A 17,241-nucleotide genomic window follows, 5' to 3' on the forward strand; every position below is an offset into this window, starting at 1 on the left:
ACAAGCCAAGTACTGACACCAGCTTTTGGGCGGGGAAAATGGTTTTGTTGCAGGGCGCCAAGCAAGGAGACAGGAGAACATTTCTCATATCTGCCTTCCTGAAGGGTTGGGGTTGGGTGTATTTAAGGATAAGGGGTCAGGATGTCAAGGGGTCTGTAGGGTTGAATGGAATATGCTGACTGCACATAGGGGCATGTGCATTCAGGAATCATGCTTCTTCGTGGGACACATGTTCAGAAAATGGTGGCCTAAGCATGATGAACGGGAGAGATCATGGAGTGTGTCATTACAGAGGTTACTTTCATCCACTCTTGGCCCCTTCCACACAGCTGCAAGAATTCTCCCCGGTTTGCTTCCATCTTAGCTAGTCTCCTAGGTGGTTGGTCAGCTTCTGCAAAACAGGTTCATAACTCCAATGAGCCAGCATTTCTTTAGGGTAGAATGATCAAACATTTGTCGACGTGTCAGTTTCACTTTTAATTTATCACCTTTTTTTTTTTTTTTTTTTTTTTTGCTAGATGAGGAACCTGAATTGTGTCATGGTCCCTGGTATAGTATTCATGGATCATGAGGGCCTCTGACTTCCAGGTGTGCTGAAGGTGGCAGTAGGGAGTAGCCCTTCCTTTCTTTATACAGCTACTGATTAATGGCAAACAAAAGTATAGTTTTCATAAATTGGGCAGCTCTCCTAAATTAGGTTTCACACTACATCATTGATGTCAGAATAACTCTACAAGTTAAGTGTTTTTCTTCCCATTTAATATTTGTAAAAAGAGAAAGAGGGAGAGAGATCTCTGTTTTTGTACAAAAACAGTAGATGGAGGGTTAAGACTTGAATTTAAGGTCTAAGTTTATCGCTAGTTGGTATTATGGATGTTAAATGGTGTTTCTTGAGTTTTCCTTCCTGAGAAGCGAATCTATTCGTCAGTTACAAAAGAGCAGTAGCTGGGGTCCATGGCCAGCCTGGCATCATTGTTTTATCACAGCACCCCTGGCGACACTAGAGCTACTTTTGATAGTAAGGGGGCAGGATGGAGGTGAGATTGTGGACATGACACAAAGCTGAGAGGGACTTATGGAGACTAGTGAATGGCCCTGCCTTTCTTTCAGTAAGGGAGAGGTATTTGGTGGTATCAGTTGTGGTGGTATCATGATGTCAACCCTTCCTGGCCACTGGACCCCAAGACAGAGCAAGATTTTCAGGGACTTGTGAGGCCCTACATCAAAAGGAACACAGTGCATTGTGTCACCTGTGTCAGATGTAACAACTGTGTCAGATGGCCAGGATGGCATCTTAAGGGACTGTTGTACTTCCTCCTGACCACAAAACAGTCCTGGAATATATGATCACCACACTCACATGCAACAGCTTCAGCAAGATGGCACAAGCCATCTCCTAGACCTGGCCGCTGTTACATTTTGTAAATCAGGCTTTCTGTTTTCATGGAATACTCTCTCACATGATTTCTGACCATAGCCCCAGTTGTTTTTCCTCCCAGCTTTTAGTCACAAAGTTTCAAGGCCAATCGAATTTGCTTCCCTGTCTATAGTCCAATAGCTAAACAGTCCATAAGAACCACACCCTTGAATACCATCTGCCTATTTTGCTGTTCGATTTGTGCTTAATAGCTCACCGACCTCACTGCCCCAGGACACCCTACCTCATACAAATTATAGCTTCTAGCCTGTCTGAGTGAATTGGACGCTGTCACTTTTTTTTTTTTTTTGACATTTACTTTTTCACATGTTCCAATATATCATACATGTTGCATGGATGCTTGACAATAAATAATGTGTATTATATAATTGTTGGGTTTGGGGCTCAGGATTTATCCATTTAGTCAAGTTTGTTCACATCTTCAAAACTTCTAAATTCTTATTAAGTTGTTGACTGTTTGAGCAGTCAATTGCTGAGAGACTTTTTTTGTTTGTTTGTTTGTTATTTGTTTGTTTTACTGGATTTGCCCATACCTACTTTCAATTCTTTCAGTTTTTGCTGTATGTATTTTGGGGCTATGTTACAATGAGGTTTCTGGGACAAGTTCCAATTTGGGATGGCATCCCGGGGTCATTGTTGCACTCCCTCCTGACCATAGAACACACCCTGCGGACGCAATCACTCAAGATGTCATCTCTAACACCCTGTTTCTGCATGAAACACACTCTCCATAAGATGGCCACAAGCCAACCTCTGTAGGTATCATGAACCACACCTGTCACAGAAAACACTTTTATTTTCCAGATTTTACATTTTCATAGTAGACTAACTTACATGGTTTCAGACCATAGTCCTATTTTTCATCCCAAATTTTAATGACCATTTTCAAGGTCCTTCAAGTTTGTCTTCCCATATAGTCTGACAGCCACCAAGACCATGTGATCCATATTTTAAGGAGGATCTACATGACTTTACCCCCTGAAAATAGCAGCACTCACCCTTGCCAATGACAAACATATTTGATAATGGAAGATGCCTTCCTTACATGTAAGATTCCTTCTGCCACCCTATGGCTCCCTAGCTCCAGCAATTCTAGGTTTCATTTTCTCCCCCCTCCCCACTTTATCTCTGGCATTACAGATACTTCAGCACCTTAGTCAGGACTGGTGATGCCTTTGGCTCCATCCGTGGCATGTCCACATTACCTGCCAAAGGTCAACTCAGTGGTGCACTTCCAGAAAAGAATCATCCCAGTTGAACTTTCATCTCCAATTGTCTTGCCCCACACCAAAGGGCCTTTCTTCGATACGGTTCTGAAAGTCCATCAACTCTCCCCTTTTATTAACTGTCTTTTATTACTGGCCCACTCCTCTTTCCCTTATTTCAATAGCCACTACCTGGAGTCCATCTGAAACCATAGGTGTGAGTGCAAAGGCCAATGCTTATTTTGATATTTCTGCCTGGCCTGGCAATGGGAAAGATTCTGGGTGACAGTTACATCTCCTGCTGTTTGCGGGTACAGAGCATTTGGCTTTTCCAATCTTGTGAGTTCCCCAGTTTCTGGTCTCTGCAAGTATCTAAGGCTGTGAATACTTGAGCGGCGAGAAGTTAAGTCCCCTGATGTAAAAAAAAAAAAAAAAAGTAAAATAATCCTAACAAACTGTGCCTATACTATACATCATAATAACTTTTCTGTTTTATAAATAAAAGGCAATTAATCTGCCCAAAACATTAGATAAAGCAAATTACCTAAATGCTTCCTCAGGTAAAAGGCCAGTTGTGTTTCCTAAAATTCTATTCATATTCACTTGTTATGCACATATTTGGCCATCATCTTGAGTCTAACCCTCCATTTTACTGTTGTCTATTGACCTCCTGGTCAGACCTCCACATTCACAAACATTCAGCATCCGTGTGTATGACCCATCTTACAGTTGAACCTCTGGGTTAAACACAGACTGCTATTCTTGCAGAATCATGCCCTCTAGTTTTAGCTGTTCCCTGAGAATGTCCCTCCATCTCCTTGTTAGAGTGGTCTGCCCTTTCCTGTGAGCTGCTATGCAGGACTTCTAAGACATTCTTCTCAAGACAAGACTTTAACACATTCCCTCTTGCTCTCAGCTGCCTTCTCATGCTTCATAGACAAAACAGGAAGCTTCTGGAAGGAACACCTCAATCTCCTGTTTTTACTACCTGTCTTCATTCAGTTTCTCTGGAGATACCTAGCTCACCCTCCAGGGAGGTCTTTTGTATAAGGCCAATTCCCCAGCACATGTAAGCCTTTCTAAACCTAAAATAATAATTTAAAAAGTCCCTGAGGTTCTTCAAAACATTAAAAACACAATTACCACATGATCCAGTAATTTCGCTTCTGGGTATAAATCCAAAAGAAGTGAAAGCAGCGTCCCAAAGTGACATTTTCACACCCATGCTCATAGCAACATTACTCACAGTAGCCAAAAGGGGGAGGCAACCCAAATACTCGTGGATGGGTGAATGGATAAACCAAATGTGGTATATGCATACAATGGAATATTATTCAGTCTTAAAAGCAAAGGAAATACTGTCACATGGCAACAACATGGGCAAACCTTGAGGACTTTATACTAAGTGAAATGAGCCAGTCACAAAAAAGACAAATATTATATGATTGCACTTATATGAGGTATCTAAGGTAGTCACATTCATAGAAACAGAAAGTAGTATAGTGCTTGCCAGGGGCTGGGGGGCAGGGGAAATGGGAAGTTGTTGCTTTAACGGGCTGTAGCGTTTCCATTTTGCAAGAGGGGCTAGTTCTGTTGCACAGCAGTGTGGATATACTTAACACTATTGAACTGTGTACTTAGAAATGGTTAAGAGGGTAAATTTTTCAGTTATGTGTACTTCACCACAACTTTGAAAAGTCCCTGGACCTCATGTCTCTTTCTAGCTTCAACTCTTTGGAAGAACTTTCTATGGTCATTGTCATCTCTTCTTTAACTCCCACTCCCTTCTCAACCCACTACCATCTGACTTCTGCCCTGACCATTCCACTAAAAATTGTTCTTGCTAAGGTTGTCAATGACCTCTCAATATTTGTGGGCTTAGTGTACTCAACCCAGGGTATTGGATACTATTCATTTCTTCCTGGAAGTTCTCTCACCCATTTGCTTTTGTGAGACTCTCCTTTGGTTCTTTGCTGATGTCTCACTGACAACTCTCTCTCCCTCTCTCTCTCTTTTACTCTTTTATTTCCCCTGCCTTTTTCTTCTTCTTCATAAATTGTTCTTTCTTTGGCCTGCCGCTCTTTGTGTCTTTACAGCTCTTCATAGTTTCCTCTGAACGGCTCAATCAAACCTAAAGAAACAGCTATATGATTTATATCTCTGATCACATCCCTCTCTAACTGCTCAATTCTATCTGAATGTCCCATAGGCTCTTCAAACTCAACTCCTCAAATTAAGCTCATCATCCCTTCTCTTGTGTTTTTTAGCTCAATGCATGCATTCCCAAATTCCGTTTTGAAATCTGGGACTCACACTGGAATCCTGATTCTTCTTTATCCCCCATACCCAATTAGTCCATAAGTTCTACTGATTCTATTTCCCTTGTTAAGTCTCAGAATCCGTCTCAACTGTTATTGCCTTTGTTAAGTCTCCATCATCCTGTGCCTTCTGTTTGTTCTCTGTGCCGGCAAAATTGCCTTCTTCAAAGTTATCTTCCACTCTTTCCTTTAATGATCTTCTTACAACTTATTTTTCCTCACAAGACTGTCTATTTTAAGATATTTATTAGCCTACCATTCCTTTTGGTTAAAGTCTGAAATCCTTAATATTCACCATAGAAAACCCAACTTTTCCCTTAACATTATAAATGACTACTCTCTTACTGCAGCTTTTTTTTTTTTTTTTTTTACATTTGTAATAAAGTCCCGTTGGTTTTAGTTCTTAAGTTCCTTTTCACATGCAATTCTCTCTCCCTGGCGTGTCCTTCCTTGCCTGGTTGGCCTCTTTTGCTGGTTGCCCTTTATGATTCAGTGTAGTTATCCTCTCTTTCTGTTCCACATGCATAATGCTATTTCTTGACAACCACTTTAGATTCCCTCTCACTGTATGCACTTCTTCCAAAACAGGGACTAACTTCTTTATCCCTTCATTCTATTGCCTAGCACCATGCTTGTTTGTAATTTACTCCCAAGGTGGAGTATTGGGGGTGTGTGTGCTGTATGGGTGTATGCACCTGCTTGCACAAATGGAGAGTGTGAATCCAAATCTCTGCTGGTCACTCAGCGGGTTGAGCACGCGAAAGCTGTACCTCAGGCTTTTCGCTTGATCACCAGTGATATTAATGAGCATTCAGCTACCTGAGACCCCCTCAAGCATCTCAGACTGTGCAACAAAGCCACACCCTTTTGAGCCCCGGCAGCACATCGGAGGCGGGGCCAGTGACTCCGCCTCCACCCTCCTCCAGGCGAGGGAGAAATCATGCAGGCACAGCCGGAAGAGAGCCAGTCTGGCCCGGCCCTCCTTTTCCAACCAACTGCAGAAAGAGCACACATATAGTCATTTCCGGGAAACGGGTGCTTGCTCTGTGTGTGCAACATGGAGGCGACTGGTGTGACTGCTGAGCCGGTGAGACGCTGCTCTGGGGTGGGTGGGGAATTCGAGCCGGGTCGAGCATTGAACATGACTCCCCTCTTCTTTTTCCCTTCCCAGGTTTCCGGGGAACTGGTGTCTGTGGCACATGCTCTTTCTCTCCCAGCTGAGTCTTATGGCAACGATGTGAGTATGACTCACCCCCAGCTTCCACTCACCCAACTACCCTGGGATGTCTGCAGGGCCTAACACGAAAATTGTAACCCCCTGACCTGATATCTTCTGTGAACCCTCTCCTTGCCGGCCAGAGACCACACTTTTTTATTAATTCTAATCTTTTTGATCCACAAACCCATGCCAAATGCCAATGGAAATTGTTCCCAAACTTTGCTGCAATAGTACCACCTGAGAAGCTTTTATATGTTCTGTTGTCCAGGTCGCAATATATACCAATTAAATGAAAATATTTGGGAGGGGGTTAAGATTGTGGAATCACTAATTTTTAAAGGTTCCTGAGTGATAACCTTATTCAGTAAAATGGCACTGACTTATGGTGTGTCTAGTTTAGATTCTTAAAGAGAAAGCACATGATATTTTTGAGATACAAGACACCTGGACATGACAATATAGTAACACTCAAATAAAAATATCATTGATGTATACTAGATTAGGATATAAGATCTAAAGGAGTTTAGCCCAAGAAGAAACCCCTTAGAACTGAGACAGTAGAGGTCTTAAGACTTCACTGAGAAAGTGAATCTCTAGCTGGATCCTCAAAGTATAGATGGATAAAGTACATGGGTTGGCAGTTGGGAAAAGGACCTGGTGTAAGGTGTGGAGGCAAAAATGCAAGTGGCATTTCTGGGTTCAGTGAAAAAGATCCATCTAGCTGGAGTGGGAGATTTTATTTTATTTTTTTTATATGAAATTTATTGACAAATTGGTTTCCATACATAGCTGGAGTGGGAGATTTTAATGGAACAGGTGGTGGGTACTTGGTAAGGCTTATTTATAACCTAGCTGGCTTCACAATACTGTTTCATTTTTAAGTGTTATAGGATGGGGAATTGGCTATCTGATAAGCACAAATGATGATTATAACATGCTACACTATTAAAAGTGAAGAATATTTCACTTCCATTATCTTACTTTGTACTCCCAACAACTCAGTATTGTATGTGAGTATATTATTTCAGTCAGTTTTACAGTGATTTAACTCAGTCCTGAGAAGGCAATTTATCTACCACTATATGTAGTCTCCTATGCTTTCACTAGCTGCTGGGAAAAGAGCCAGTGGCTTTTGCTGTTGATTAGACTGTGTAGGTAGCTTCTTTTGGTAGGTAGTTTCCTTCATAAGGATAAAAGTTTTATACTGTCCAGACCCATTAGTTCAGTTTTTATCCTTTGACAGTAACACCACATTTGGTAGTGTTATTGAGCATTAACTAGACCTCTACAGACATCCTTAATTTGTTCTCTAGTAGCAGGATTTGGAGATTCTGACCTGGCATTCATTCTTCACTCCTTTGCAGCCTGATATTGAGATGGCTTGGGCCATGAAAGCAATGCAGCATGCTGAGGTCTACTACAAGGTGAGTTGTCTGTCTTCATTATTAAGCAGAATTAAACATGTAATTGTAGTGTATGGTTCTTTGCTAATGACTGTGCTCAGCAAGTTAAGCAGTTGTATTTTGGAGATAATTTTTATTACTGTAAGATCTTACCCACAGAAAACAGGGGGGTGGAAGTGAATTTTGTTTTGACAATGAGGACTTGTATTTCTTTGCCCAGTTTTCTGCTGCTAACTGGCAAAATAATTCTTAGCCCATAGTAAGCAGTTAATAAATGTTTGATGACTGAATGAACAATTCATAGAGGGCAATATTCAGGCAGTACTAGGACCGAAAATGTTTAAATTGTGTAAAGGACTGTAGTAGATCATGGCCCTTGAAAACTATGTCATGATTTCAACTGGGACCTAGTCTGTCTGTACTTCCTAATAAAGTCTTCTGCCCTTAGAACCATAAGGATTTTCTGGGGAAGGAGGAAAGAAGTGTAGCAAATTAGAGATTAGCATCTGTGTGTTGTCTTATGTCTGGCAGCTCATTTCATCAGTTGACCCACAGTTCCTGAAACTCACCAAAGTGGATGACCAAATCTATTCTGAGTTTCGAAAAAATTTTGAGAAACTCAGGATAGATGTGTTGGACCCAGAAGAGCTCAAATCAGAATCAGCTAAAGAGGTAAGATTTCTCTCTCTTAAATATTACCTATAATCTGACCAACAATTATTGATTGTAAATATATTTTTATACATTTAAACTTTTTTCTGTCTGTTTTAAGGAAATATGTAAAGAACCAGGGCTTTTATGTAGTTATAATCAACTAATAAGTAAGTTATGAAACAAAATAAACATTTTCCTGGTTTATGAGTTTTTCATGTTCACTGGATCTCTTTCTTTTCTTTTCTTTTCCTTCCTTTCTTTCTTTCTTTCTTTCTTTCTTTCTTTCTTTCTTTCTTTCTTTCTTTCTTTCTTTGACATTTCATCCCTTTCTACCCAGCCTTTTCAGGGGAGGAGAAACAAATTTACTTATGTTAGTAGTTTACTCAGAAGGCTTGGATGGACGATTGGCAAATAGGGTACAGAGAGGTGTTGAATTATCTGGATTTAAGTTCACATTATTGTGGGCCATGGGTAATCGGAAAACTTAGGTTTCACATTACTTACCTGATTATCTTATACTTTCACAGTGTGCTAAATCTATTACAGTGGGGAAAATATTTCCCTGAGGGTAGGTCCTTGTCTTATGAAAAATGTAAACATTTAACACTTAGCGGGTTGTTACTGATCTTTGGAAAATTGCCTCTAGTGAATGGACTTCTTTCTTAAAATTTAACTTTGTGACTTTGTGCCACATTCCTGCCACCTTGGTCTCATTTGTGCTTCAGTGGAGATGAATAGCTATTTTGGGCTGAGTTAACAATAACTTAAAAACAAAACAATATGTTTAAGAAATCAAATTTTAGGGGTGCCTGGGTGGCTCAGTGGGTTAAGCATCTGTCTTCGGCACAGGTCATGATCTTACAGTTCATGAATTTGGGTTCGTGAACTTGAGCCCTGTGGCAGGCTTTGTGCTGACAGCTTGGCACCTGGAGCCTGCTTCAGATTCTGTGTCTCCCTCTCTCTGCCCCTCCCCCACTTGTGCTCTGTCTCTCTCAAAACAAAATTAAAAAAAAATTAAATCAAATTTTAATTCTGTAGTTAAGGATTTAAATATTTTTGTCAAGTTAAAATATTGTTCATGTTGGGAAATACCAGCCTAAAGACAATAGCACAGAAACTCAATGCTAGTGAAACTAGAAATCAGCTCAGTCATAGTCTCTTTCCCTATGGCTATTTTCCTTACTGAGCAAGTGGAATCCCTTTCCCTGGCCTGACTTCACCAGCCTCCTGCATTTGTCATCTAGGGCATCTTTTTTGCCTTTATAGAAGTGGAGGCCATTTTGCTTGAAGTTTGACGGAATTGTAGAAGACTTCAACTATGGTACTTTGCTGCGACTGGATTGTTCTCAGGGCTACACTGAGGAAAACACCATCTTTGGTGAGATTCTTGCCTCTATAATTGTTTCTGTATAAAGAAAGTGAGGGATCTGGTTTTACCAAAGAATTAATGACATGAATAGTTTGGGGATCATTTTATTTGTTATATATTTAAAGATCATGTTACTGTTTGTTGAGGGACTGAGATAAGATAGTTGAGTATTTTCTGCCTCATTTAACAAGATTAGAATTCCACATCTCTCAAGTTTATGACTGTTCTGGAATACTTTGAATGTTAGTTCAGCTTTTTTGGTAGATTTCCAGTAGGTTTAGAGAAGTAACTGTGACTATGACCAATAATCAATTCTATTCACCTTTCAGCCCCCAGGATACAATTTTTTGCCATTGAAATTGCTCGGAACCGGGAAGGCTATAACAAAGCAGTTTACATCAGTGTTCATGACAAAGAAGTAGAGAAAGAAGGCAACCATGGAAGAGAGAAAGCTGACAGTGGAAGAGCAGAAGAGAAAGGAGCCAAAAGAGAAGGAGAAAAAGTGAAAACCAACAAAGGAGAAGAAAAAGAGAAAGAAGCCAACAAAGAAATCAACAAGAGTAGTGAAACAGCTATGTAAGCTAGACAAGGAATAGCTCCCTAGAAGCTGTGACTCAACTAAGTCTATAGATACCATGATACTGGCCGCACAGACTCCTGTGGTTAAATATATGTCATTGTGCAATTGAAAGACACGCAGAAGGACATCTTTCTAGCCTAATAATCAAGAGCTACTTTGGTTGTTCTCTTGTATGAACTGGCTTAAAGACTATAAGTGGGGTCTTAGTTGATTGTTGCTTGGTATAGTATTTCTTGGTTCTCACCACTGGTCAAGTAAGAAATTTTATAAATAAATTTCTTTTGGTTCTTATGACTATATCTGTGATTGACTTTTAAAAGATATTTCAAATTATTTGACACTTCAGATTTTTTTCAAGTATATAACCTCTTTATCATGTCATATAAAATGATGTATGCCTGTTTTTAAATGCTTATCATTGTTTCCTATAGTGAATGTTTCTCAAACCTGTTAAGTTGTATATGACTTTTTTTAAAGTTTACTTATTTTGAGAGAGAGACAGAGACAGAGTGCTCACTTACATGAGTGGGGGAGGGGCAGAGAGAGAGAGAGAGAGAGAGAAAGAGAACCCCAAGCAGGCTCCACTGTCAGTGTGGAGCCTAGTACGGGGCTTAATCACATGAACCATAAGATTATGACCTGAGCAGAAATCAAGAGCTAGACTCTTAACCTACTGAGCCACTCAGGTGCCCTGTTTATGGTTTGGGGATTAGAAGTTCGTATATAAGAGTTGACTCTAGGTATTTGAGTAAGTATAGCTTTCTTATTTTCTTTGATATATCTCACAAAATATTTGATAAATACTCTATGGTGATAAGAGCAGGGGCCTGAGCCTAACAGACTAGTGAATGTGGCCCAGTTCACATTAGAAGAGGACTGGACCTGCTTCAGTACCTGCTTCTCTTCTGGTACCCAAGTTGTTACCTGAAAGCTAGCTCAAAATAATAATTAATATAAAGCCTGGTACAGTGACTTCCCTTTTATAATGCTAAGAACAATAACATACATTTATACACTATATATAAATGTAAAAATGAACATTTTTAAATATTTTGTCAGACTCAAAAAATAGACCAGTTGATTTTATATAGATTGGGAAGGGGGTTTCTTCTCATCTAATGACTTTTAAGAGTGCATGTCTCAGTTATCTTTATATATGTATAAAGTTTGTGCATGTCCCCATAGACCTACTGACCTTGATGCCAAAACTATTTAGAGGAAGCCACAATGTTTACAGTACAAATAGTAAATAAATACTTTTAAAACTAACCACAGCATGATCATTGAAGAAAGGATTTATCAGAGCAAAGAAGTGGGGAAAATGAGGCTTTTTCCCCCAGTGGACATAGAAGAAAAATAAAAGTTAAACTTAATTGATAAATTATTTTCTAGTCAAGAGCTGAACTAGAGATACATACAGCTAGTAGCAACAGTTGTGCATGAAGCACATAGGTTTCTCTATGAATTCTCTTTAGCCAATTCTTAAAAATATTTAAAACATCTGTTTAGACTTCATTTTATGAGAAATATGTTTTTAAATGGGTAGGAGAGTGTTAAATACTTCATACTAGACAGAATTTTTGAAATTAAGAACTTTTTTGCTATATTGACTTTCTCTAGTTCATTCATTCTTAAATATCCACGAACATATGTCCACACACATTGCCTGAGGGACTGGGGAAGAATAAAGATTGTTGGCTGCATACAATCCTGCCTATGGTGGTCTTTTCCAGGTTGCTCATCAGTCCAAGGACTAGGACATACAAACTGGGAAAAGGGAGGGGCATAAGAACACGGAACACTTCAGCAGCACTGTAAGGTCAGGAATCCAAGGCAGCATCCAAATTCAAAGGGGAAAGAGTGGGCAGAATTACGATGGTCCCAAGATTTCCACCCATGGCATACATGCCCTGTGTGATTCTCTTCGGTTGGTGTGGGCAAGCCTTGTGTATATGTGGGGATTTCATTACTGCATTTAATTTACCATTTAATTTCGATTTAAAAGGGAGATAGTCCTGGGTGGGTCTGGCCTAATCAGGTGAGCCCTTATAAGCAGCATCTGTTCACCTGTTGGCCTTAAGCTAAAAGCTGTGTTGTGAGTCAAGGGGGGCATGTGGCAAGGGCCTGAGGGTAGCCACTTGGAGCTGAGAATGCTCCCAGGCTGAAAGCAAGAATTTCATTCTAGTTAGAAGAAACTGAATTCTACCAACAACCAGTGAACTTGGAAGAGGACCTTAAGTCTCAGATTGCAGTCCTGGCTGACACCAGACTGATACCCTGTGAGACCCTTAGCAGAGGACCCAGTTAAGCTGTACCCACAGGACTGTATGATAATAATGGGTGTTGTGTTAAGCTACTAATTATGTGGTACTTTGTTACAGAGCAGTAGAAAACTGCCCCAGACTCTGGTACTGGAAGTGGAGTGCTGCAGTATCAGGTACCTATAATGTGGGAGTGGTTTTGTAATCAAGCAGTGGGAGAAGGCTAGAAGAATTTTGAGGAGCCTGATAAAGCCTTAAAATTGCCTTAAACAGGCTGTCACTAGTAATATGGACTTTAAGGATGCCTTGGATGAGGGCTCAAAAGGAAGTAAGGAACATGCTATTGGAAGCTAGAAGAAGGGGAATCCTATTAGTAGGTGATAGCCTTGTGATAGAGGTCAGGATGTTTGGGATTTGAGCCTTTGTTCTGAATTATTTGGAATATATGAAGCCAGGCTTGACATAGTGTTTAAACATCTATGATTTATTCAGAATATGGTACCATTCCAGTTATTTATGTCCATGACATCTTTTGGAGGCAGGGAAAGGGCACAAAGTAATTTTGGCATTTACAAAAGAGAAATCACAGTCATTTTAAAGTTTTAGGCCACTAAATTTGTGGTAATTTGTTACAACAGCAATAGGAAATGAATAAAGAAGGCGTACTGAGACCACTTCAAAAGTAGAAACATTCACTGCACTGTCATTATTTATTTCGAAACTATACTTTAAACAAAGGTGTTGTACCAGATGATTGTAGACATAGAACTGTACCGAAGGCAAGCTTCAATGATTCTAAACCATTTTGAATTTATTTTTTGAAGGAGTTCTTGTAGCTGAGTCTGTGTGCATCAAGGGCCATTAGTATAATTGGGAGTTCCCTGTATTTGTTTATAGGTAACAATACAGTGCTTAGTAATGAGTAGGTTTCATTTGAAGCTTACATATATATTAATAAAACTCAACAGTAACTTAATCAATTGTTTAGACCTTAGACAAAATATTTTTTTCTGGAGAGGTGTATTTTATCACTGACATTGTTTAAAATTGACAGAGCATGGTGATAATTCAAGCAGACCAGGTTTTTGTTGGTTTTATTACTGTTTTTAAAATTTTCTACAAATAATACAATCTTCTTTGCTTACTCACAATATGGATGATTTTCACTACCCTACATTAGTACACCACAATTACTCTCATATATTTTTTTATTCAGATAAATAGTCAATATCTTAATTGATCATTCAAAATTAAAGCATGTGGTGTATATATGTTCTGTGAATGGCCATTTTTCCATGCCTACATGTTTCTTTTTTTTTTTTTTTAAGTAAGCTCCACGCCTAGCATGGGGCTTGAACTCATGACCCCAAGATCAAGAGTCATGTGCTCTACCAACTGAGCCAGCCAGGTACCCCTCCATGTCTGTATGTTTCTATCTCTAAAATTATAGAAGCATTACAGATGTCAACATGATGTTGGTCTCCTGAACTGCACTACTTTCACATGATGACCACTTATATGTCTGGCTAGCTTTTATTTTTTTCTACTCTACTCAGGATTTGTCTGATTTTTTCAATATAAATTGCATTTTCTTTAAGTCAGAATGTTTTCATTTTATAAGAATTGATACTGAATTGTGGTGCCTGGCTGGCTCAGTCAACAGAGCATTCAGCTCTTGATCTCAGGGTTGTGAGTTCAAGCCCCATGTTGGGTGTAAAGCTTACTTTAAAAAATTGAGATTGGGGTGCCTGGGTGGCTGTGTTGCTTAAGCGTCCAACTCTTGCTTTTGGCTCAGGTCATGGGATTGAGCCCTCCATCACCAAAGTGGTGGTGTTGGGATTCAGGCCTATATGTTTTTATTATGAATCTCACTGTTTTTCCCAAATCCAAATCCCACTCTACAATCAGCTTCATGCTAGAATACAGACAAATAGTTTGAGTCAAGTATTCAATAATCAAAGTATTCAATAACCATAAGAGCATCCTATTGTAGAGTTGTGTACAGAGCTAGTTTAAGCTCTGAAAAATATTTGTAATTTCTCTTTTTCCTTTTCCTTCTTATCTCTGCAAGAGTTTTCTTCCTGCATATGTAACTCAGACTTGTTCAAAAAACACTGCAGTAGAATCACTATAGTATATCACTGTAATCTTTCTTCAGTGTCCAAATTATATTTTAACTTTTTAACCTTTCTTGTGAACTGAAATTTGGCTGACACATTTTCTTCAAGTGTTTTGTAGGTTTTTTTTTAGGCTTTATTCTGTCTTTCTGAAATTCATATAAGCTTTTTCAGACTAAATCATTGGAAGTTCTACTGTGTATTACTGGCTGGTCTTTACATTGAAAAGAGAATAAAGGAAAATAAAAAATGCCTCAATTTAGAGAAGAATAGGCCTTTGCAACTAGAAGGTATCTCTGAAATCTAGTTCAAAAATCTCGTTTTTTCTGGTGAAAAAATAAGGTACTAAACAATGTGCTTTACCCAGTTGAAAATTCCCTATGTAAAGACTTTTTATTCATTTACTTATTACCCTTCCTATTACACTAAGAACGCCATGAAGACATCATTCCATAAGGTTTCCTTTGTCCTAGATATACCATGCACAGGATTCCTTCCTCTAGAAAACAGTTTTAAAATAATCACCACGCTTACCCATGATTTAAGATTCTTCTGATGTCCTTTCTGTTTACACAAAAATCTGGCCAAAGTTACACAACTCTGAGAATTTGGATAATGTTTAAAATAAAAATCATAATAATTTAAAATTCATATGCTTTTTTGGATTAAAAAAAAAAAGAAAACAGGATTCTAAAATGTTTATGAACCTTAAGGTCATTTTTCTTCCACAAAGTCACTAAGGCTTACATGCTGTCGTTTGGTTTAGGGAAGATAAACCTGCCTCCAGCCCTGGACATCCATTGAAATAAGTTGATTGCCTCTTCATCCTGGATGGGATCATGAACTCTAAGGCCACTTGCTTACCTGCCAAGCTCACATCAATGGTAAATTTATTTAAAATTATATATACTATAATAGTATAATGATATAGTATAGTATAATGAACCCCTAAATACCTGTCATCCAGATTAACATTTGCCACAGTTGCTTTCTTTATCCTTTTTTCTTTTTTCAGACATTTTAAAACAAATTTCAGACATCATATTATTTTATCCCAATATATATTTCACTGTTCATCCCTAAAATATGGACATTTTCTTATATAATCATAATAATAAATAATATTTGCAACTGATACTCAATTATAGCAAAACTTGCAAGTGCATATTACAAATGATACTCAGGAAATAGTCCTGTAGAGTATATTTAAGGAATAGGTTGACTGAAGTATGAGTAAGAGGATATATGTGTATACAAGAGAACTGGTAAATGAGGTTGAAAATGTGTATTTGATTCACACTGTGGGCACTAATAATGAGTCCTACATACTGAGCTAGATATCTTACCTATATCTTATCCCTAAAATGTTATTAACCCCATTTTACACATTAGGAAATTTAAACTTGAGATTTTGAGTCCCAAGTTAAGAATTTTAGATTGAATTTAGCTAACAGTGGCTAGATATTGGAAATTTATTTTAATTTCTGGGTAGTGATGATGAAGACTGCTCAAGGAAGATTAAACAATGTATGATATTGAGTAAATTAAATATTAAGTACTTATTCTGGATTGATTGGTTCAACCTAATTCTTGAATTTATTCATTTACTTAGATATTTATGGAATGAATACTACACACCATGGATGTTAACAATCTAATGGGGAAGACAGAACTTAAATATATACAAGGATGTTGATATAGTTTGCTAAGGAAATATATAGTAGGACTTTTAGGAAATCTAGAAAGACTACAAATGTATGGAGGTTAATGCCTTTTGTGATTAAAAAGCAAATCTATGCTCATTTTTTAAAATATAGACATCAGAACCCACAAAGAAGACATTTTTAATTACTTGTTACTTACCACCAACATTGCCAAGGAAGGGGAAAACCTTTCCATGAAAGATTGTTTATTTTTATTGTCCTGTCTTAGAAATTATACACATCTTTTACTCATATCTTGTCAAATGGAATTCAGTCCATGCCACTGAATTGCAAAAGATGGTGGGAAATTTATTCTAAGTTGTGTCCTGAAAGATGAGGAAGAAAAAGGTTTTACTGACCACCTAGCCAGTCTCTGTCACAGCAGGTAAATATTGTTGTCTCCTACACATATTCATTAATTTCAGTTTATTCACTTCTCAAATTATAGAAAGTGATTCTCAATCTGTGACTCTGGTGCTCAGTGAATTCCGAATTGCACAGTTGACTTCTTGAATCCATGTTCTTGGACATTGTGCCAATATGGTCTGAAGTAACAGGTTTCTTTCTGGACTCATCATGACTTCTTTTAAATGATAAAAAAGTGTTTTTTTTTTTTAATGAAAACATGTCACTCACTATTGCATTTTAAATATAGACAATGTAATCTGTGACTTATTTGTTTTTAGTTGAAGCAGAGAGGATGTTTATTTCCTTATAATCTGTAATAGGTGTAGGACATTAAACCTGCTGTAGGTCAGATGAGCAAATCATGGAAGTGACAGTTTGGTTCAGACTTTAGGTAGGGAAGTGTGTATATGCCACCCAATAAACGTTATAGATTCACACAGAATGGACTTGGGACTTGGCTCTGAAATTTGGTACTCTTAAATTTAATCCATTCTAAATTAGTCCAGCACAGTATAAGAGACAGAAAGTGGATTCACAAGTAGAATTATTACAGAATTATTTGAATT

General features: G+C 38.3%; 1 protein-coding gene and 1 non-coding gene across 3 annotated transcripts; one reads left to right on the forward strand and one right to left on the reverse strand.

Annotated features, from left to right (window-relative positions):
• The first annotated feature begins 5,895 nt into the window (after nt 1–5,895).
• On the forward strand, nt 5,896–11,455 carry PBDC1 (polysaccharide biosynthesis domain containing 1). 2 transcript variants are annotated; one of them, XM_004000659.6, is made up of 6 exons: nt 5,896–6,048; nt 6,133–6,198; nt 7,545–7,604; nt 8,115–8,255; nt 9,504–9,615; nt 9,936–11,455. In XM_004000659.6, the coding sequence occupies exons 1-6, from the start codon at nt 6,019–6,021 to the stop codon at nt 10,184–10,186; spliced, it is 660 nt and encodes a 219-aa protein (XP_004000708.1). In that variant the 5' UTR covers nt 5,896–6,018; the 3' UTR covers nt 10,187–11,455. The 2 variants fall into 2 exon arrangements, with proteins under 2 accessions (XP_004000708.1, XP_006943901.1); XM_006943839.5 differs by having other exon boundaries at nt 5,977–6,048; nt 7,494–7,604.
• A 2,329-nt stretch (nt 11,456–13,784) lies between these two features.
• TRNAK-CUU lies at nt 13,785–13,857 on the reverse strand. The gene has a single exon. It is a non-coding gene; the product is annotated as a tRNA-Lys (tRNA).
• Nucleotides 13,858–17,241: the final 3,384 nt, after the last annotated feature.

Source organism: Felis catus, chromosome X (assembly GCF_018350175.1).
Source record: "Felis catus isolate Fca126 chromosome X, F.catus_Fca126_mat1.0, whole genome shotgun sequence".
NCBI lineage: Eukaryota > Metazoa > Chordata > Mammalia > Carnivora > Felidae > Felis > Felis catus.